This window comes from Alosa pseudoharengus, unplaced genomic scaffold, assembly GCF_046254945.1.
Source record: "Alosa pseudoharengus isolate Yale_2024_CS ecotype anadromous, Long Island Sound unplaced genomic scaffold, YU_APseudo_1.1 YU_APseudo_1.1_scf_17, whole genome shotgun sequence".
NCBI classification, from domain to species: Eukaryota; Metazoa; Chordata; class Actinopteri; order Clupeiformes; family Clupeidae; genus Alosa; species Alosa pseudoharengus.
The window spans coordinates 3,855,462-3,880,065 of NW_027468640.1; the positions used below are offsets into that span (position 1 = coordinate 3,855,462).

At 41.1% G+C, this 24,604-nt stretch overlaps 1 protein-coding gene and 1 long non-coding RNA gene across 2 annotated transcripts in view; one reads left to right on the forward strand and one right to left on the reverse strand.

Moving 5' to 3' along the window:
* slc1a1 (solute carrier family 1 member 1) overlaps positions 1-17,884 on the reverse strand; it is a 45,141-nt gene extending 27,257 nt beyond the window's left edge. Inside the window, exons 1-2 of the mRNA XM_076289562.1 lie at positions 17,704-17,884; positions 9,182-9,481 (exon numbers count right to left, since the gene is read on the reverse strand). Of these exons, the coding sequence (XP_076145677.1) occupies positions 9,182-9,481; positions 17,704-17,884 (481 nt within the window). The remainder of the gene's footprint in view (positions 1-9,181; positions 9,482-17,703) is intronic.
* A 1,433-nt stretch (positions 17,885-19,317) lies between these two features.
* LOC143127912 (uncharacterized) lies at positions 19,318-22,103 on the forward strand. Its single transcript, XR_012987725.1, has 3 exons — positions 19,318-19,392; positions 19,689-19,748; positions 21,720-22,103. It is a non-coding gene; the product is annotated as an uncharacterized LOC143127912 (long non-coding RNA).
* Positions 22,104-24,604: the final 2,501 nt, after the last annotated feature.

The following is a 24,604-nucleotide window of genomic DNA, read 5'->3' on the forward strand; positions in this document are numbered from 1 at the left end:
ACTAAACTACCCCCCAACTGACATGCTTCATCATCTAGCCTTTACCACTAAACTACCCCCCAACTGACATGCTTCATCATCTAGCCTTTACCACTAAACTACCCCCCAACTGACATGCTTCATCATCTAGCCTTTACCACTAAACTACCACCCAACTGACATGCTTCATCATCTAGCCTTTACCACTAAACTACCCCTCCCTCAACTTAATTCAGCTAGAACGTTTTTAATTCTATGAGTAGCACGTATTGCAACACTAACTTGTCCTTGTCATACAATATCTTGATTGTTCCCTTTTTGTACGTCGCTTTGGATAAAAGCATCAGCTAAATGATTAAATGTAAGTGTAAACGTAATGGGTACCATTAACCTAACTTTACGGCTGACCTGACGGCTGACTTTACAGATTTCGGGAAGGTCCTACATCATTGAGATTATCTCTTAGATAGTGATGGTAGAATGACAGGGTGGAAGGTGAACTGGCGACCCATATTTCAGTAGTTACTGCTTTCTGGGTTTTTTTTTACAATGAGGGTCAGTCGTCCTCAGGCAAATCAAGTCTGAATTGTGTCCACTTTGTTGGACTTCCCAGCAGTATGTGTGTGTGTGTGAGTGTGTGTGAGTGTGTGTGTGTGTGTGGTTCCCAGCAGTACAGAGGGCAGGGGACAGCACAGGTGGGGGAGGCATGTGGAACTGAAGTGTTGTTACGATACACACACACACTCACACAGACATACACAGCTATACACACACACAGCATCACACAGACATACACTGCTATACACACACACATCATCACACAGACATACTGTACACAGCTATACACACACAGCATCACACAGACATACACTGCTATACACACACAGCATCACACAGACATACACAGTTATACACACACAGCATCACACAGACATACACAGCTATACTGTACACAGCTATACACACACAGCATCCCACAGACATACTGTACACAGCTATACACAGCTATACACACACAGCATCACACAGCTATACACTGCTATACACACACACAGCATCACACAGACATACACTGCTATACACACACACAGCATCACACAGACATACACAGCGATACACACACAGCATCACACAGACATACACAGCTGGGATACACACTGTTAGGAATAAACAGTGGTGGAGGAAGTACTGAAACTCAGTTTTTAAGTAAAAGTACAAATACACAGAGAAATATTTACTTTAGTAAAAGTAAAAGTACCACAATGACAACCCTACTTAAGTAAAAGTAAAAAGCACCTGCTTTTAAATGTACTTTAAGTATTAAAAGTAAAAGCTAATGCAATTGTGCTTACCATCTGTGGCCCAGTTTACATTCTGACCTACAATTCTAGAGACTGTAATTTTGGTTATCTACTAGGGTGATCTGCTGAGTAAAATATCATTCAGCAAAACACGAGAGCCTGAAGTTTAACGGGGTAGACAAGGGAAACGTCGGGTGGATCGTAATGCCAATTACGCTGATTGAACAGAAAAGTTGCTGAGAAAGGTGTCTTTATGATTAAGTTCAGTTTCACTTGCGCAGACGCATAGACATTGAATGAGCGCTCACGTTACTACCCCCCAATTGTAGGCTATGCATCTTTATTTGATCACACACAATTAAGGAATATTTCCTAATCTGGAAAATGTTACGTTTTTTCCGGCCACCAGTTCATTAATAGTCTACCATTCATTTGTGCCGCAAATAATCAGACGTGTGACAGAAGCATGGGCATAGCCTGTAACTTCGCTGATCCACGGATAGCAATCTCATCGGAGAGGAGGCCCTAACTCTGCAGATAACAGACAGAGAAAGGCACAGAACACAGTTGCATGTACAGTGTAGCCATGGGTCTGGTGAATATAGCCTACCGAATGCAGATGGCTACAAGCTCACGCTTTGCCTGGTCTAGACTAGAAGCTTATGTTTCTAAGAATGCACGTAGCGCTCCACAATCTTTGGTAGCAACCCCCCCCCCTGGTAAAACAAACGTGTTTGTCAGAGAGAAAAAAAAACTGATCATAAAATGTATCGTAAAAAGGAACGATGGTGTTGTAGAAATGTAGCGGAGTAAAAGTACAGATAATTGCTGTAAAATGTAACGAAGTAAAAGTCAAAAGTATGCACTATAAATTTTACTAAAGTAAAGTACAAATACGTAGAAAATTTACTTAAGTACAGTAACAAAGTATTTGTACTTCGTTACATTCCACCACTGGGAATAAAGGACTGTTATGGTACATACACACACCTTAATGATCATCACAGCTACTAAAACACACACCTGTATGATCATCACAGCTACTAATACACACACCTGTATGATCATCACAGCTACTAATACACACACCTGTATGATCATCACAGCTACTAATACACACACCTGTATGATAATCACAGCTACTGACACACACACCTGTATGATCATCACAGCTACTAACACACACACACCTGTATGATCATCACAGCTACTAATACACACACCTGTATGATAATCACAGCTACTGATACACACACCTGTATGATAATCACAGCTACTGACACACACACCTGTATGATCATCACAGCTACTAACACACACACACCTATATGATCATCACAGCTACTAATACACACACCCGTATGCTAATCACAGGTACTGACACACACATCTGTATGTTCATCACAGCTACTAATACACACACCTGTATGATAATCACAGCTACTGACACACACACCTGTATGATCATCACAGCTACTAACACACACACCTGTATGATCATCACAGCTACTAATACACACACCGTCAGCTGATTGTCTAACGTGTCAGCTGATGTGGGAACTTTTTCAATGACTTTAAATTCATGAGAGAAGGAAGGAGGCGTGTAAACGTAGACTCGGGGAGTCCAAGCGAGACATGAGATACCTGCCGACTAGCACATGAAAAATAAGCTAATTGTGGAAATAGCTAAAAGCCACAGATTTAACAGATGTTAAAGACCGAATGTGTTCGTTGTGGAAATAGCTAAAAGCCACAGATTTAACAGATGTTAAAGGACCGAATGCGTTCGTTGCCAAGTCTGAAACCAGTAAACCTGATCTTTCTTGTTGCTGGAGTTTGTGTTGTGGACACATCATATTTTTATTTTCTTGTGGATGATTCGTTGTGGATTACTTCCTTTTTTGTGAATTATAAAGACTGTGTTGTGATGATTTTTCCGTTGCTGTTTTCCGTGGATTCAGTGGATTATTATTTTTTGTGTGTAGTGACTTTGGGGAACCCAGGAGCATTTGCGCATGTTGGCATATAACCAACTGTCGGGTGCGTTAGTACTACGCATAAAAAAATCACTTTGGGGACTATTGATGACTGACTTTGTGTTAAATGTATGTGAATGAAAGGGTTTGAAGAAGTGTTAAAACGAGTGTGTGCAAATACACTTTTGAACTGTAAAGTATATTGTCATAGCTTATGTTTTCATATTCATAACATATTCAAAACATATCATAATCCAGGAGGAGGATCAAGAAAAAACCCGTGTTTGTTAGGAGGATAAATACCCGTGCTTATTAGGAGGATAAATACCCGTGTTTATTAGGAGGATAAATACCCGTGCTTATTAGGAGGATAAATACCCGTGTTTATTAGGAGGATAAATACAGGTGCTTATTAGGAGGATAAATACCCGTGTTTATTAGGAGGATAAATACCCGTGTTTATTAGTAATAATCACCTTGGAAAAGTCTGATTGTTACATACCAGCCCCCTATATCAGCCCCCATCTCTCTCTTCCCCTCGCTTCCTGTCACTCTCTACTGTCCTGTCTGATTAAAGGCCTAACAAGCCCAAACAAATACGTGTTAAAAAGAGAATGTCTGTTGTGTTTTGGTTCTTTGCACCTAGTTGAACTGGCCCATACCAGCCCCCATATCAGTTGAACTCCACACACCCCTCTGTGTGGCCTGCCTGCCTGCAGCATTATCAGGGTTCAGGCGTTGCAAAGGCAGGACTCTGCAGCATTATCAGGGTTCAGGCGTTGCAAAGGCAGGACTCTGCAGCATTATCAGGGTTCAGGCGTTGCGTTGCAAAGGCAGGACTCTGTAGCATTATCAGGCGTTGCGTTGCAAAGGCAGGACTCTGCAGCATTATCAGGGTTCAGGCGTTGCGTTGCAAAGGCAGGACTCTGCAGCATTATCAGGGTCCAGGCGTTGCGTTGCAAAGGCAGGACTCTGCAGCATTATCAGGGTCCAGGCGTTGCGTTGCAAAGGCAGGACTCTGCAGCATTATCAGGGTTCAGGCGTTGCGTTGCAAAGGCAGGACTCTGCAGCATTATCAGGGTTCAGGCGTTGCATTGCAAAGGCAGGACTCTGCAGCATTATCAGGGTTCAGGCGTTGCGTTGCAAAGGCAGGACTCTGTAGCATTATCAGGCGTTGCGTTGCAAAGGCAGGACTCTGCAGCATTATCAGGGTTCAGGCGTTGCGTTGCAAAGGCAGGACTCTGCAGCATTATCAGGGTTCAGGCGTTGCGTTGCAAAGGCAGGACTCTGCAGCATTATCAGGGTTCAGGCGTTGCGTTGCGTTGCAAAGGCAGGACTCTGCAGCATTATCAGGGTTCAGGCGTTGCGTTGCAAAGGCAGGACTCTGCAGCATTATCAGGGTTCAGGCGTTGCGTTGCAAAGGCAGGACTCTGCAGCATTATCAGGGTTCAGGCGTTGCGTTGCAAAGGCAGGACTCTGGAGCCAGGTGTGGTCATTTGATTCATTTGACTCTGATTAAGAGTAATCAAGCATGCTAATTCAATCAATTTCTGGGAGCAATGGACCGACAGCTGACCACTAAACTCCTACAGCAGCTCTATACGTACAGACTACTGGACCCCTACAGCGACTCTATACGTTCAGACTACTAGACAGCGACTCTATACGTTCAGACTACTAAACAGCAGCTCTACAGCTCTGGGAGTTGATTATTAGTAGGCCCGGTGAGGCCCAGTCACAGGCCCGGCCCATGGTGGGCAGGCACATCAGATATATCATGAGTGTGTATGTGTGTGCATGCTTGGGCATAAAAAAAAATTTTCTTGGGTTCCAGTTTCTGACCGACCCTGTCAATTTATGTGCGACCCAAATTTATTTTATGAGTTTGGGGAAGAAATAACACTAAATAGTCTAGGCTACATTAAATAAATCCACAAATAAAAGGCAAACTATAATTACATTAATTACCCCTTGCGTTATGTATAGGGATGAGCGTATTCTCTCTGTTACAAAGTAGCCTATGCACAGCTGTACCAAGGCACTCGCAATTTTGTCCAAACACCGCAACTTTTTCGCCAATTTGACCAATCATCGTAGTTTCACTGTGAAATGTCACCTACCGCAACAGTCCCTCGCGCAGAATATTGAGCCAGATGGCACACTTACTTCTGCACCTTCTGCATATGACACCAAAGACTGCCCTAAGTGTTCGTTCCTCTGCAGTTTTGATGACAATAAATAGAAGGCTAACGTTAACGATCTGCTTACTTGCATCTCTCAACCTGGTGTTGCTAACCTACCTAGGCTATGAAAGTAAGTTAATTAAAGGAATTATCCGGAGTAAAATGCACTTTAGATCGATTTCCGGATGATTGGGGGTACATACGTTGAGTTGACATCAAAATTATGTCATTCGGATGTGTTTTGAGAAAGTTCGATTGTACCGTTTTCAGTCACAACTCGTAGCCTGGAAGTGAGCGGGGCATTTCAATTGCGCCGCTACAAAATGATATTTTTGTACCTCTTCTACAGTTCCAAACAATATAACACTTACGTGGTAGTGAGTAGAGGGTCCCTAAAGCCAAACTGAAGTATCCCGAGGTCTTTATGTGGTCGAATAGAGAGTCCAGAATGAATTTCATCAAGCCAGTACCTTTACAGAAATGCCGCCACCTTGAGGGGAAAGTCCGTAGGAGTCTTATTGCTGAGTGTGTTGTAACACGCTCTGGAAATTCACAATTTCGTCGCCGTTTTAAAAAAAAAAAAAAAACATAGTCCCGTATTTCTTTCGAAGTTGAAATGAAGTTGTATGGACTCGACTATGTTTTTTTTTTTTTAAACGGCGACGAAATTGTGAATTTCCAGAGCGTGTTACACAGCAATAAGACTCCTACGGACTTTCCCCTCAAGGTGGCGGCAAAGATGGCAACATTCCCGGAAAGGTACTGGCTTGATGAAATTCATTCTGGACTCTCTATTCGACCACATAAAGACCTCGGGATACTTCGGTTTGGCTTTAGGGACCCTCTACTCACTACCACGTAAGTGTTATGTTGTTTGGAACTGTAGAAGAGGTATAAAAATAGCGTTTTGTAGCGGCGCAATTGAAATGCCCCGCTCACTTCCAGGCTACGAGTTGTGACTGAAAACGGTACAATCGAACTTTCTCAAAACACATCCGAATGACATAATTTTGATGTCAACTCAACGTATGTACCCCCAATCATCCGGAAATCGATCTAAAGTGCATTTTACTCCGGATAATTCCTTTAAGGCCTACTTGGTTTACTGACATTTGAGTAGGCTATGCAACCCATTGGCAAACGTTTACCTGGATATGTCCTTTTAGCTTATGTCATGTTTATGTCAAGCTTATGTTTGCTAGCTTGTGGGCTTAGTTTGAGTAGTGCTACCAAAATCATAGAAATTAATACAATTGCAAGACATTTACCTCTTCTATGATCCAAGAATGATTTCATTCGAGTTGTTTTTTTTAACATTTATTTTAACTAATGACAAAGAAGACATTCCCAATTGCATCCACATATGGTAATGCACTATGCAAAAGTGATTTACACTCGTAGCCGAACACAGTGAGATGCAAGCCTTCCAATCCACTCAGAAATGTAATTAGGCTACTCTCACGTCCTTAAAGGGGCAGGCAGTCAATTAGACGTACACCACCAATGTAATGACATTAAACAGAAGTGTAGTCAAATAGTTTAAATCAATATGAAATTACTAGATACTTACTTGGATATTAGTAATTATGCAGGCCACAGACTATGAATTATTAAAAAGATATGAACCTAATATGAATTACAAAATATATGAATGTATTGAAACATATGACATGATGCCATCTCTTTAGGTGACTGTCTTTTTTGGACAGTTCTACTATACTGCTTTGTGAATTACCTCAGTCAAAGCATTTTCACAAATAAAGTAGGCCTACTTTGATTTTCTGTAATCCTTACTGTTTACCTTTGATTATCCTTTTTTAATAAGCATCAAGATTATCAGTGTGATTTTGGTCTTACTAACCTTAATTGCCCTAAATTTAAACTATTTTTGCAATTTTCACTTCCTCCCACAATTTCTCCACAAGAAACAGCTAAAATCACCGCAACTTCCATCCAGGCATTTTAGGTCGCAACAGTCTCAAAAAACCTCGCGAAATCCTGGAGGGATTGATTTTCTACCTATCCCTTACTGCCACTGGAAAAAAAAAAAATTCCCTACCGACCCATGGCCTCAACTGACAACCAACAGGAACCAAACCTTTTTTCTTCTATGCCTTGTGTGTGTGTGTGTGTGTGTGTGTGTGTGTGTTAGTGTGTGTGTCTTGGCAAGCATGTGTGCAGAGGTGAGCCTGCAGGTGTACGGCCATACACACCATAATTTTGCAACTCTGCAAATGTTTCTGTTAAGTAAACACCTTATTAGAATCAACTTAATGTAGAACAATATGCACGCACACCTTTGTTTGAGCAGGAGAGAGAATGACAGCACACTCAAGACTTCAAGGACATCATGGATACTGTATAAAATGTTTTTTGTAAACATGGAAAACAGAAAGGATGTAGGAGGAAACAAAGCTAGAGAAGTAATTTCAGACGGGCAAGGACAAGGTAGGCAACATTGGTGTGCTTGTCAAAACATTAGCATTACAACTGGATTACTGAATGAATGCTTACTGATGTTAAAGCTCACACGCTGTTTAAACCCATACACAACTGTAAACTAGAACAAAACTAAATGTAGCCTAACTTTAGCCTTTATAGGGCTGTATAAAGTTCTCCAAATGATTATAAGCTGTTGTTAGGCATGAATGTTGTTGTAAAGATAGGCTGTTGTTAGTGTGGGGGGGGGGGGTACATGGGTGTGTGTGTGTGTGGGGGGGGGGGCACGAATAACGTAATGGCCCTACTCGAGGGGCGGCACCAAGCACGCATTTGAAAATCTCATTGCACGCAATTGGATAACACTAAACGATCAATGTTAACTGACTGATTCCAGACTTCGACGCACTCTTCGAGAACTCTGGATTCCCAGGGTATGTCTGTGCAAGCGTGTGTGCCTGCATGTGTGTATGTGGGGGTCAGTGTGTGAGTGTGTATGCATGCTTGTGTGTGTTTGTATGTGAGTGTGTGTCTTTGCAAATGTGCATCCATGTGTATGTGTGTGTGTGTGTGTGTGTGTGTGTGTGTGTCAGTGGGTGTGTCTGACTTTGGCAGTGTGTGTCATCCCATTGACAGCTTCCTCTCTCTTTCTCCTCCATGGTGGCAACAGCATTAATAGTGTGCGTGTGAACGCCATCATGTCAAATACGCTGCACTCGTCACACACTCAATGCCATCATGTAAAATACGCTGCACTCGTCACACACTCCCAGAGCTCTCTGGTACCAGCAGGGGTGATATGACTGGGAGAACAGTTCTGCCCCCCCCCCCCCCCCCCCATCACCAAGGACAGCAGCAGCCTGAGCGAGACAGCTGCGTGATACTCCTGCAGGGAACACTGAAGACCACAGCAGCCAGTCAAGCTGCCATGCCAGGAATACTGAGACCAGCTAGGAAGCCAGCCGGCCACTCAAGTCTAGTCACGTTTGGCTGTGACAGTCTGAGCGTGTGTCTCTCTCTCTCTCTCTCTCTCTCTCACACACACACACACACACACACACACACTCTCTCGCTCTCTCTCTCTTACACACACACACACTCACATACAGTGAAACCAGCAGTTTCACACACAAGTATACAAGCAGGCTATGTCAGGCACGGATGTACGTTAATGCTATTCTGTTACCATAGCTACAGGGACCAATTTGACATCTGCCGCTGACGGTGAGTGTCTGTTCAGACTGAGAGAGGTCTACGACTATTCCTCCATTCACGCGCTCGCGATACAATAAAAGATTCTTACCCAGAATGACCGACGCGACGGTGGCGATGAGAAGCCAATTCCTCTTCAGGAAACTCCTGACATGGCAACGTCTCCGCTCTCTTTTCCCCAGGACGTCCATGTCTGCGGACTCACGGAGATGACGACGGCTCGATCGCGGACACAGACACAAAGCTGGACGGGATAGACGCACCACGAGAAGCCCCCGTCTTTTCAGCCCTTTCACGGGAGCGCGGAGCGGAGCAGCCGCGGGAACGAGCTGTTTGACACGCGCAGCTCTAGGTAGCACGCGGATGCTGATGCTGATGCTGCTGTGTGAGGCTCGCGGAGTGGTGGCGGGAGATTGAGAGAGATAAGCGAAATGTCTTCTCGCGTCTGCCTCTGGTTATTTGCCTGTCAGCGAGTGCACGGTTAACGATGTCAAGAGCAGATGTGTTCACAGTTAGCAGAGGTGTGTTCAAACGCCTCAGACTCGCGCGGCTTTTATCCTCGCGCTCACCCAGACTCTGTCTCCTCCGCCCCCAAGACGACATGCCTACATTTCAACATCACTGGAATAGGCCTAGCCCAAGGCCGTAATCTTAATCTATCCTAACTTTGAGGGGGACAAAAGCCCCCCCTCCTCCCCCATATCAAGACATACATTGCTATGCAACATATATACACTAACAAAATAATCACGTAGGCCTATAGTCCATGAGCCACAGGGGATCGTCACTACCACTTGGGGGGGCAAATTCTCACTATATTTTTCTGAAAGCTACATATCTCTGGAGTATAAAATGGTATGATAGCAAGTTGGATCTTGTAGCTTTGTGGCTGTACAGGCCTTCAAAGTTGACCTCTGATTTGAAAAAAAAGGAAATTCCACCTATTGGCTTTTTTTTGTTAAAACACTCATAAGAGCCCAGAAAATAATCCAAATCTTATTATTACCGATGCATATGTGGTGTTTGATGTTGGCATACATATTTTGACTCATTATGTGATTTTGCTCTTCATTTTGGTTGATAAAATTCAAGATTTATGTGCAAAAAAAAGCTATTTGAGTTTTCAGAGCAACATGTTATGGCAATACCTGAATGCAGAACTTATTGATCATTACTATTCTACCTTCCTTACATTCAATTGCGAGTTGAAATTAATGTTAAATGATGACATACATAGGTCTGCAGTACAAATGTTTGTTAAATTGTAGCTGAAACGAGTACAACGGATCTTTAATCTATTCATTGAATTCATTATCGTCAGAACAGGAGCACAGAGGATGCCATCTCTATGGCACTTCACTCTGCCCTGTCCCACCTTGACAATAGCAACACCTATGTAAGAATGCTGTTCATTGACTTCAGCTCAGCGTTCAACATCATCATCCCCTCCAAACTGATCACCAAACTCAGTGAACTGGGCATCAATACCACCCTCTGTAACTGGATTCTGGACTACTTGTATTACATTCATTGTGTCTACACTTGAGATAAATAAGTTTGTTTTTTCTTTTATCACATACTCATATATTGGTAGATGTTTTTTCTTTACCTTGACATGTTTCAGCGTATACTTCCATCTTCATCAGAAGGTCACACGGTGGAGTAGTGTGACGCATTTTTATCAGCTGATGTTGTTACGGAGGTGTGATCCACCTCTCAGTTTTTTGACACACACATCTACCAATATATGTGTATGTGATAAAAGAAAAAACAAACTTATGGATTCTGGACTTCCTAACTAACAGACCTCAGTCTGTTACTGTAGGTTAGATAATCGCACCTCCTCAACCATCGAACACCAGTGTACCACAGGGATGTGTGCTGAGCCCTCTCCTCTACTCCCTCTTCACCTACGACTGCACACCTGCACATGGCTCTAACACCATTGTCAAGTTTGCAGATGACACTACGGTGATTGGGCTCATCAGTAATAACGATGAGACGGCCTACAGGGAGGAGGTCCAGCACCTAACATCGTGGTGCACTGATAACAACCTGGCTCTCAACACCAAGAAGACCAAAGAGCTCATTGTGGACTTCAGGAAGTCTAAAGCTAGCACACACACACCCATTCTCATCAACAGGACTGAGGTGGAGCATGTCACCAGCTTCAAGTTTCTCGGTGTCCACATCTCTGAGGACCTCTCTTGGACCCTCAACACCTCTACCCTGATCAAAAAGGCTCACCAGCGTCTCTTCTTTCTGAGGTCCATCTGTCTCCTCAGACCCTGGTGAACGTCTACCGCTGCAACATCGAGAGCATCCTCACCAACTGTGTCACAGTTTGGTATGGCAACTGCTCTGCCCACGACTGGAAAGCACTGCAGAGGGTGGTGAAAACTGCCAAACACATCACCGGTTCCTCACTCCCCTCCATCGAGGCCATCCAGGGCGATGCTTGCGTAAGGCGCACATCATCAAAGACTGTTCTCACCCCAACCACAGACTGTTCACCCCACTCCCCTCCGGGAGGCGTTACAGGTCTCTCCGCATCCGAACCAGCAAGTTCAGAGGAAGCTTCTTTCCTGTGGCTGTCACCCTACTGAACTCTAGCTCTGCATCCCGGTGACATCCAACAAACTAAGCCCCCATCACCCCCTGCCCCGCCCCCCACAACTGCACTACCCTATCCCACCCATCTATCCCATCCATCTATTTATTTATAAATGTACATACTGTAGTTAGACTTATACTGTACATAGCCATATTCTACTGCTTTTCATCCTGCACATACACTTATTATTAATACTATTGTAATGTTACTGTTTCTGCACTACAATGGTACTGTTACCACACTGCACATAGTTGTACATACTGTACATATCTGTCTATATGGTTCATACTAAATATCCATATTTATTCAGTTTCTCTTTAATATATTCTGTTAATACACTGCATATATCTATGTTCTTACTACTACTATAATGGTACCGCCACTACATTGCACATACCTGTACATGTTGTTCATACATTGTTCATATTTAAGTACATAGCCATATTTATTCTGCTCTTATAAGGTAACTACTAATACACTGCACATATTTATATTTAATTTATGCTACTCTAAACCACCTTCTGCAAAACAACTGTATACTACTGTCTACACTGCACTATATTTCTTGTCCTGTCTATGCACCACCTGCCTATACTGTGTATATCACATTGCACTTTTCTGCTTTTTTACACTTCTGGTTAGACGCAAACTGCATTTCGTTGTCTCTGTACTTGTTCTCTGCACAATGACAATAAAGTTAAATCTAATCTAATTTAATCTAAAAAATGATCTGCCTCTGCTTTGCCTCTTTACGGATCATGCTATGAATAGCAGCAGCAATGTCTGCATAAGTTGAGACATTGTTATTGACCTTCTGGACCAGAGACATTCCATCAATGATTGTTGCTGTATTATATTCATCTGGAAGATTATCTGATAGTGATGCAAGTTTCTGCAAATGCTTTGCAAGTGCTGCTTTAGAGGTTTTCCTTGGGGTCCCCTCAGGTGTCGCCAATGACCATGGTTAAGGTCCAAGAGGGTGACAAAAGACTTCTCTCATGTCCAGTCTTTAACATGATGGTCTTGCCATGTGCCTGTGTTTTCTTTTTTGACTCATGCTCGTAAATGTCTTTAATTTTTGCTTTGTCAATGTATCATGGAATTTGTGCTTAGGTGTATCTGACTCCAGCCTCTATGTCATGATCTTTGCCTGTAGTATGAGCCTGAATCAGATCATCCCTAACATCTTGTGTTGCTTTGCCTGCTGTAGATATGCAAATGAACTCATGTTCCTCTGAAAATGGATTGATCCAATTTCAGTTTCTGTCTCATCAGATCTAACAACTTTTCAATGGAAATGATTTTAACATCAGATGAAATACAATTTTAAGTATGATAATAATAATAATAATAATAATTGTACATAATGATAACAATGTGTAAAGTATGAATATTTTCACCAACCAGTTCATCTACATCTCATTCCCACATTCTTACTAGTCAACAGTACAACTGAAATGTATAATGTAGATCATTTTAGCACCTGTGATGCAATCACCATAACTTCCCAACTATTAGCTGCAGCTTATACATTGATTTTGCGAAATTTCTTCAGCTATGAGGTTAATACATGGGGGCAGTTAATATGGTATATGGTTTTGTTTCTTTTAACTTGCATAAAACACTGTCCTGTGGCTTATACACAATACGGCTAATACACAGTATGTATTTCATGTGCCCTGGACATTATAAAATTATAATATTTATGTTAAGCTGGGTACATGTGGTGATTCCTTGAATGTAAAGGTAATATGTGATTGGTAATCATGATTTTTTGATCTCTTGGAATATCTCTTATGGGTAGTTTCAATAAAATACTAATTTACTGAATTTTGGGGTGTTTCCGAATAGTACATTTACAAATAGTAGGCTAAATAGCATAGCAATGCAGACCTATGTAATCATTTGTATTTCAAGTCTCTGCTGGGAGGTAGGAAGGTATAAATACATTGATTAAAGAGGTAGTGGGCATTTCAATTAGTGCTGCAACACGTTGTGTCTCTGAAAACTTAGATTTGCTCGTTATTACACATAAATCTTGAATTTTATCAACCAAAATGAAGGGCAAAATCACATAATGATTAAAAATATGTATGCCAACATCAAACACCACATATGCATCAGTAATAATGAGGTTTGGATTATTTTCTGGGCTCTTATGAGTGGTTTAACAAAAAAAAAGCCAATAGGCGGAATTTCCTTTTTTCAAATCAGAGGTCAACTTTGAAGGCCTGTACAGCCACAAAGCTACAAGATCCAACTTGCTATCATACCATTTTATACTCCAGAGATATGTAGCTTTCAGAAAAATATAGTGAGAATTTGCCCCCCCAAGTGGTAGTGACATGCCCCTTTTTGGGCCTGTGGCTCATGGACTACTACTATCACAAAGTGTAAAACGTTGTAGCCTAAGGACAGAGGAAGGGAGTGCAGAGGTGAGAGGGTCTCAGTTAGGAGAAGAAACCCGATGACACTGCATTGCCTGGACAACACTGGCTTGCCTTGCACCGTAATCCCCTTTTGAGCCATATAGCTACTTTTAGTAGAGGTCCTGGGTAAGATTTGTATCCACTTCATTTAGCGGAGAATATCTCAACTGTTATAGACTAATATGACCCCATTGAATAACGTCGGATGTGTGCCAAAATCTGCACCCGGGATGAAAGTCCTGAAAATAATCACAATAGGTGACACTATTATCACACTACAGGTGAATGGGACTTTTTTCCCCTTTATAAATATCCTCATACATTTCTACCAGTTTAATCTCCATATTAAGATAAATACTTTTTGTATTGTACTTTGCCTAAAAATAAAATAAAATATGCAAATGAAGCAATATATCGTTAACTTGGTACATACCAATTACTCATTTGAAACCTTATTTTACAAAATTCCAAAGGATCTGGAGAGAGTGAGAGAATGACTCAGTGTTTCCCATACATTGACTTATTTGTGGCAGCCCACTACAATCAACACTGACCACCACACAATGATTTTCTGTTTAATTCCATCCTATTTAAATAGATGTACTATTTAAATAGGATGGAATTAGTTTATTGTAGAGCTGTGTGCACTTTTGTCTCAACAAACCTGCATGTTTAAACATTAACAATCCTGCACTTTTTGGCATAAAAGTTGACTGGCTAAATTGTGCTTAAATCTCCATAACCTGCGCTAATTTGTTAAAAACTGTTGCATTCCAGTTAATTCTGCAAACCTACCACCACAAATAGAAGGTTGTAAGAAGGGAAACACTGCAACTCATCCACAGGATCTACATCGCTGACACTGTCATCAGGTGACACAGATGTCTTTGTGTACCTATTATACCACATAGCAATTCTTCTGGCTCATCCGCAACTCAGGAGTGAAAAGATCAATATTACCACTTCACGATATCTGCATAGCGCTGGGAGACAAGCTCACACAATGTTCTACAATGTTCTTCAATGTTCACAATGCTCTACATGCGCTGACTGGGTGCGATACAAGCAGCAAAATATCAACCAAACTTGCAGCTCTGAACACTGTCCACAAACCAGACAACTTTTCTCTGATTCTCAATTTCAACTGTCCACAGCTAACAGAGAGTGCAATACAAATGGCAGAAACATTCTTGGTCAACATTCATGTCTCAAACCATCAACGGACATATGCAAATGCAAGGGAGGCAATAGTTGTAAAAATCCTATCACTGAATGAGATCTCATCATCTTCCCCATACCTGGACTCTGTTGTGAAAAATTTACCTTGCAACACAGGGAATAAACCTGTTGTTTTGTATTTTTCACTTAAGTTAACGTTCCAATGACGTTCCACGACGTTCCACGTTTTAAGTTAACATTCCAAGTTAAAAAAAAACCCTCCCCCACACACACACACACAAACAACACCCACACTGAAAATCTAAACACAATCAAAAATATAAAAACAGAATTCTTACACTTACACTACATGGTCATTGTAAACATTGTGATCATCTCAGAAAATGTGTAGCTTCAAGAGTTTATATGTACGCATATTTAATGAGACATTGCCTAATTTGCATATTTTATCTTATGCATATTTTATTTTATTTTTAAGACAAAGTATAATACAAAAAGTATTTATCTTAATATGAAGATTAAACTGGTAGAAATGTATGAGGATATCTATAAAGGGAAAAAAAGTCCCATTCACCTGTAGTGTGATAATAGTGTCACCTATTGTGGTCATTTTCAGGACTTTTGTAGAGATTTTGGCACACACATCCCACGTTGTTCAATGGGGTCATATTAGTCTATAACAGTTTAGATATTCTCCGCTAAATGAAGTGCATATAAATCTTACCCAGGACCTAGACTATTTATAGAATACCATGAAATAGGCTACCAATTGAAAAGCGGATAGCAGATTCCATTAAATTACGCACTCCACTTTCTCTTCCTCTCCTGTACCACTTCTCTTCCAGAAAAAAAATTGCACAACTTCAAGTATCAAAACTGCAGATTTGGAGGAATTATTTGCAGTTCATATGCAGGAAATGCAATATTTTGTACATGAAAAACTACATTGCACTAGGTATTTGGTGCTGCAGAAATGCAATATTTTGGAAATAATTATATAATAGTATTTTACTATACTGTACTTCGAAAAACTGCAGTATAACTGCACTGTACTTTGAAAAAACTGAAGTAGGCCTAACTGCAGTTATTTTTGTTAGGGTTGATTAGTGCTTGTTTTAAGTTTAACTAGTGCTTAACTACAGTACTAGCTACTACCAACTGAACTTAACTATTGTTAACTAGAATGCATTGCATAGTACATAACTATCCAAAAGTCCAAGATTAGGATCTGTTTATGTTCCCGTCAGATGTTGATGTTTAGGTTTGTTGATGTTTAGGTTTGACTTTTGGTTAGCTACATGATCACATGACAGGCTTTCCCAGAGGGCAGACTGGGGGGGGGGGTGTAGTGACAGACCTGGGCAAGTTAAAAGTCATAGTAAGTGGTAAACCTCCTAATAGAAGAGCTGTATGGCTTCATTCTCCTAACAAAACAATGCCATAGGGCTCTTGTTGTAGGAAGTTTACCACTTACTCTGAGTTAACTTACCCAGGTTTGTCACTAAACCACGTACTTGGATACCCCCCCAGGCATGCAAATGTTGCACAGCCATGTGGTTTGACTATCGTTTGGCCTACATGATCACATGAAAGGCATACCCAGAGAGCAGACCACAAACTTGACCAAAACATGCAGATACCACTTTATACCGATTAGTTTGATAGGACCTTTAGGAAGTTATAATGAATTAACATATGACACAAATCCACAACATGTATGCCATCATTTTAGTCAGGCCTACATATAGCCTGCAACCTATACTGTACGATCTGTTTCTTTAAGTTGTGAAGATCATTTGTTAGTTGTATAGTGACACCTACTGGGCAGATGCATTAAATGTAGAAGTCATTGTTCATTGAGAAAATAATCAATATCACATTAATCTCTGAATAAAACACTCACTTTTTCTAAGATATGCTTTATATTTTGAGGCTGGTCTTCTTGGTAATCACTTATACAGTATTTTTGCTCATCCATTGTTAAACCTTGTACACATCTTGAGAAGCCAGAATAAACAGTTAAGAGAAAAAATAAAGGTAGAAGGTAGCATTTACCCATAATCCAAAGAGGTAGAAACTTTGCTCTAAAGGATGAAAGAGACTCTAAAGGATGGAGACTCTGCTCTAAAGGATGGAGGAGACTCTAAAGGATGGAGACTCTGCTCTAAAGGATGAAAGAGACTCTGCTCTAAAGGATGGAGGAGACTCTGCTCTAAAGGATGGAGGAGACTCTGCTCTAAAGGATGGAGGAGACTCTAAAGGATGGAGGAGACTCTGCTCTAAAGGATGGAGGAGACTCTGCTCTAAAGGATGGAGGAGACTCTAAAGGATGGAGGAGACTCTGCTCTAAAGGATGGAGGAGACTCTAAAGGATGGAGGAGGGACCGGTACGGGTGGTGTAGTCCATAGGCACTGATACCGTCGGCACGGTGATGGTACGGGTGGTGTAGTCCATAGGCACTGATACCGTCGGCACGGTGATGGTGCGGGTGGTGTAGTCCATAGGCGCCGATACCGTCGGCACGGTAATGGTACGGGTGGTGTAGTCCATAGGCGCCGATACTGTCGGCATGGTGATGGTACGAGTGGTGTTGGAATCAGTTGCACCACAACGCCCCCAACACATTTTTTCTTAAATTGAGGGTTCCATTAGGTTTTACAATGTGGCACACAAAACATACATACAGTACACATGTGAGCTCCAGGGATAAGAAACGGTTCAAAGAATGAAAATTTAAAAAGGTAAACAAACACAATTTTTGGATGGAAGTAACCGAAAATGAGAACAAAATCGATTTCACTTGTTCCTGAGTGAAAACGTTATTTTCAATTTTAGATAACCGGTTAATAGCGGTATTTATGGTTCCGATTAACCTTTAGATAACCGGTTAATAACAGTATTTATCATTCCAATTAACCTTTAGATAACCGGTTAACAACGGTATTTATCATTCCAATTAACCTTTAGATAACCGGTTAATAGCGGTATTTATCATTCCAATTAACCTTTAGATAACCGGTTAATAACGGTATTTATCATTCCAATTAACCTTTAGATAACCGGTTAATAACGGTATTTATCATTCCAATTAACCTTTAGATAACCGGTTAATAACGGTATTTATCATTCCAATTAACCTTTAGATAACCGGTTAATAACGGTATTTATCGTTGCGATAAACCTTTGTTTGAATATTATTCAAAAGTCCATAGGCTTGGAAAGCCACCTGCCCACACAGTGTTCCCCAGACCCCTTAAAGGATGAATTTAGTCACATGTTATGAATCAGTGTCTCAATACGCTAGACCTACTGCACTATCCAACGGCCTTTTCCAAGTATATAGCCTTTTGTGTAAAATAACAGGCTACAAGAGACACTAGGAAAATATCTATAGGCCTATCATGTCCAGTTGGTAGCACCACACATAGTTTAGTCTATTACAGGACTTAAAGCAAGGACATTTTCTGTGCCTGAAGTTCGGTTATCAGACATTTTTTAAGATCTAATATTATATAAACCTACTTGCCTACTTTCAAATCTCGCCCAATGTCTGAATTCAAGAACAGTGTCTTTAGCAGTTAGCCTTGACATCTAATGTGTTTTGACAAAAAAAAGCCTTTAGTATTTTGCCAACGGCCATAAATCAATTTGTAAAGACAATGTCATTTTTAAAGGAACGTTATTAAACGTTCTTCTGTAATGTTCTAACCGGTTCCCATTTAGGAGGAGTAGGAGGAGACGCCTTGGAACACTGGAACAGGAACAAAAAAATGTGTGTTTTTGCTCAGAACGAACCAAAATGAAAATCATTCTGTTTTCAGTGCCTGGCGAACACTGGCTGACTTAAGGCTTAATCATTGTTCTTTGGAGAAATGGGGAACAATGTCATGTGACAACATGACATTATGAAACTATGTGTGTGTGTGTGTATGTGTGTGTGTTAAGAATGAAAGCCTGCTAATGAGGAACTAACCCAGGAATTTGTTGGCCATTGACATGTCATTGTTTCACAATGGGTGTCTTCTGATTACTGCATGGTGAAAATAGACTGCGTGACTGGAAGGAAACCTCCTCTTACTGTAAGTAATAGCCTGATTTCGCTAAAACGTTGGCTCACTTACAGGCCTACTAAAGAAAATGAACGCTCTCGAACATCACTATTTCCCACTGTAGGCCTACAAAGCAGTCCAGATGAAAGGGCACTTTCTCTTGGGGAGCCCCTATTGGTTTATATGCATGCAATTGCCTGACACAATCCTGTATTGGATATTGACTATAAACTATATATTCTAAATGTAAACTATATATTCTAAATGTGTACCCTGTAGACGTGATGTATCATGGGTTTAGACATGCACCTTCCTCCTTTGCATAGATGAAGCAAGTGTACCACGGGAAGATTCTTCAACATGCTCAGGAGATATTGCACAAATGGGTACTTTATTTTGGCTTGGCTATTTTAAGTTGTGTTATGTTTCCATGCCCCCCACACACGAGAGAACACTAATTACAAGAGCTGTGCCAGTGAGATTCAGTTAGTCAGTTCTAGGTAGTGCTGAGACTAACTGCCTGCAGCAAATACACTCTGAACAGTAAGGGTGGTGGTGAGAGATTCAGTTAGTCAGTTCTAGGTAGTGCTGAGACTAACAGCCTGCAGCAAATACACTCTGAACAGTAAGGGTGGTGGTGAGGTGGAGGAGTCGTCTGGCAACAGGGCGGCTGCCGACTCCAACCCAACTCCTCTTTGAACTTTGAACCCCAAAACTGCTCCTGATGTGCAGGTTGGCGCCATGTATGGCAGCCTCCGATACATCGGTGTGTGTGTAAATGGGTGAATGTGAGAGAGTGTGTGTGTGTATGGGTGTGTGTGTAAATGGGTGAATGTAAGAGAGTGTGCGTGTGTGTATGGATGTGTGTATGGATGTGTGTGTAAATGGGTGAATGTAAGAGTGTGTGTGTGTGTATGGATGTGTGTATGGATGTGTGTGTAAATGGGTGAATGTAAGAGTGTGTGTGTGTATGGATGTGCGTGTAAATGGGTGAATGTAAGAGTGTGTGTATGGATGTATGTATGGATGTGTGTGTATATGGGTGCATGTAAGCGTGTGTGTGTGTGTGTGTGTGGGTATGAGTGTGTGTGTAAATGGGTGAATGTAAGAGTGTGTGTGTGTGTGTATGGATGTGTGTGTATATGGGTGCATGTAAGAGAGTGTGTGTGTGGGTATGAGTGTGCGTGTAAATGGGTGAATGTAACAGTGTGTGTGTGTGGATGTGTGTGTATATAGGTGCATGTAAGAGAGTGTGCATGTGGGTATGAGTGTGCGTGTAAATGGGTGAATGTAAGTGTGTGTGTGTGTGTGTATGGATGTGTGTGTAAATCGGCGAATGTAAGAGAGTGTGCGTGTGTGTATGAGTTTGTGTGTAAATGGGTGAATGTAAGAGAGTGTGCGTGTGTGTATGAGTTTGTGTGTAAATGGGTGAATGTAAGAGAGTGTGCGTGTATGTATGAGTTTGTGTGTAAATGGGTGAATGTGAGACATTTGTATTATATGACAATATGGCCATTTAAGATACTCAGTCTATTTTTCCCATTTCTGGGAAACATTTAGGATACTCACTCTATTTTCCCACTTCTGAGAAACATTTAGGATCTTCTCAGTCTACGATTACTGTGCCTGTGTTTTAAAACATTTAGTTCAAAAGAAATGCTTGATGTATTGATTAGTGGTACAATGTCATTTTGAGATATTTTACTTTTTGCCAAGATAATCATTGGATGGGCTGTTGTCATTTTGATGATTGAAAACATCATCAGTCATCATCAATTTGATGTCTATACACACAGCTAAGCTAGCTGGCATCCGTTACATCTATACACTAGATTAGTTGGTAGTAGAACTACTGTGTACATTATACGCAATTTTGCTTTGTGATTGTGCCGTTAGTAAAGGATATACCCATGGGCCATGGCTGTAGTGATGTGTGAGTGTGGTGATAGTAAAAGATACCCATGGGCCATGGCTGTGGTGATGTGTGAGTGTGGTGATAGTAAAGGATACCCATGGGCCATGGCTGTAGTGATGTGTGAGTGTGGTGATAGTAAAGGATACCCATGGGCCATGGCTGTGGTGATGTGTGATTGTGGTGATAGTAAAGGATACCCATGGGCCATGGCTGTGGTGAGTCTCACTCGTGCTGTATTGTTTATGTTATGAAATTATTAGCAGGACAGAAAGTATTAGCAGGTGCTATGAATCAGATCCATACCATACTACATTGCACACCATATTGCATTGCCATGATGAATCTCTCTGTGTACATCCATTTACATTAGATGCATGTGATTGTTACTTGATTAACATCCCAGCTTCATATAGTAAACAATGCATGTTTGTTTACAACGCAGGTCATTTCATCATGAGAGGCCTCCATCGCCTGTGCCCACTTGTGTGTCCATTGAGTCCATTGAGTGACTAGTTAGAGGATCGCTTCATAGATTTCAAACATGATGGTCTCACCGATGGATCAAGACAAGTCCATAAACATGATTTGCAGAATGAGCACTTTGTGACAGGATTGTTGAAATGAATACATCTTACCATATAATGGAATCAAACAGAAATAGATACACGTCATCTCCATGGTCTGTGGTAATCTTTATCTGTTTTGCCCTGCACTGTCCCCTGGAGGACCTGAAGAGCAATCAACAGAGTTATGTACAGCACTATGTACAACAGAGTTATGTACTTGTTTATCAAAACAAATTGTATTAAACTATGTCAAAACTGCAGTTTAATGCACGTGCAGTTCACTTTTTAAATGTATACATTTAGTTTGAATGGAATGCCCATGCCATTCTGCTGTTCAATACTGAAATGCATACTCTAGTGCAGGGGTCTCAAACTCAAATGAGCTGGGGGCCACTTCTGCCAATGTCATCTGATTGGAGGGCCACATCAGTGTTAAAGAATAATGCAAAAAAGAACGGCTATTTCCTAAAATGCAATGTTTTTTTCAAATACTGTATTTTCAAACACAAAACTACAAACAGAAAGTGCAAGTATTTTAATCTATTTTTAGACACCTGTGCTAGCAACCTTGTAGCTTATAAATAAAGTAATGATAAAATAAATATTAATACAAATTATAAAAACAAACAAAAAAGCATAAAAACAGGTAGGCCTACTGTATGTGTGTGTTTCACACCAAATAAAAATATTTTCCTCTCATAACTTTTTTAAACCTGGCAATAGGCGTCAGGGTTAAGAAAGCAACACCATTGGATTTCAAAATGTCAAAAGGCCATGGCTTGAAAGTGGTCAGAGATAAAGTCCTACTGTAAATGTAAAAATCTTTGAGTATAAACAAAAGTTTATGAAGGGGGTAGGGCTGCACGATATTAGGAAAACATGCGATATGCGATAACATTATTGAGTACTGCGATAATGATATAACTTGCGATATTTAAATATTTAATGTTTTTCTCTATTCTACTTGCTGCTAACATAGACTGTAGGGTTGGGGGGAGGGGGGGGTAAATGTATAATTACAGGAATAAATGTATAATTTTCTACATAAACAATATAAATATACTGCTCAAAAAAATTAAAGGGACACTTCAATCATACACTGGATTGGTGCTCTGACACTGTTTGGTTCTGAGCATAAGAAAAACTTTTAAGGCGAGTGTTTTATTTTGCAAGAACTGTCAGACATTCTGTGAATGTAGTTTGAGAATGGAGAGGTTTCAAAAATGGGTTTTAACAATTGGCTTTACTTTTTTTGAGCAGTATATTATGTAGCCTAGGCTTTATATGACCTGATGAAAGTGGACAGCTAAGATACCTACTGACTAGGCTATCGAAGTTGTGTGGAAGATGTGCTCCAAGAAAATCCTCGTAAAAGGCGGATAGACAGCCAATCTGAATACTTGTGCACCAACCAGCGGAATATTCCACATTGCCAGCCTTCGCTGGGCCTAGCAAAAAAGCTAGGCCTACTTAAGCTATATCGCGGCGGTCACTCATCTAAAATCTTAAGTAGCCCAGTCTAACCTCATACGCTGCGCATCCCACGTTATTAGGCTACCGTCATGCCGACTACGAGGGCAGCGGAAAGTGAAAGTAAGTGGCTGCGATCGATCGCACAGTCCAGGCTAACGAAGTAGGCTAAACAATATGGAGTGGGATAGCTGTCAAAATATTCGTGTCCATAGATTTGATACACGTGCGTATTTGTCTGTAGTTGTGCATAAAATAATTATTTGTGAATTCTCGAATGAGTCCAGTCGTGCATAAAATATATTGTGTGTATTTTATCCATCAGAATACGGATGGGAAAAAAATATGAATTCAAAATTACAAGTACGAAATCAAACTTTACAGTTAGGCTTTCTTTGGTACGAGTACGACTTCGCACAAGTGACTCAACTGTCAAAATACGTCATCGCCGCATTCACAGGCATTACTTGTTGAGAAAAGAAACATCGAGATCAAGACTGCGCATGCGCGGAGACGAATCCGGCGGGGGCAGTGCCATTACTGCGGGTTAGGCACGTCGGCGCTAACGTTTGTGATAGCTGATAGCTACCTGTGGAGTTGAACAAATCGTCTTTTCCCCCCTTTGTTTATTGTCTTACGATGTCGGGAAGAACCTGTTGTGTGTTCGGCTGTTACAACAGCAGTGGGAAAATACAGATATGGAACAAAAATATATAAGTTCCCCCGCCGTTATTACACAGCCTGCCCCTGTGTAACACCATACATAAGCACTACACAGATTCCCAGGGCGAGCCGAAGACCAAGCTGTTTGTCAGAAGTGGATTGTGAACATCAACCGAAAGGATTTTGTTCCGAACAAACATATCGCGGTAAGTTTTGTTTAACAGTATTAATCTTAAATCTTGCCAGTTGCCACAATGACTAGCATGCTGTTGTCTAGTCTTGCATGGCGATACTTTAACGCTATCTATTGGTGTGTTAAGACATGGCACCAAATATTTGACGTAGAAGCAACTGTAAAGTAACTGTATGCTAGGAACTTCGGTAGTCGCCAGAATAATTATCTCCATCAACTAAATGGCACTATTGAAAAATTATTCGCTTTAACTACTAACGTTAGGGCAGCCATGGTGGCCATCAAATCAACATGATTTGGCATTACAAACAGAAAACGTATGGAGTTCGGGGGCAGGCGACACTATGATAGTTGCAAGATTGCTTTCCTTCTTTGGTAACGTTAGGCTAACCATGAAAACATCAGTCATTTGGAAAGATCTTAGTGCGTTTTCCT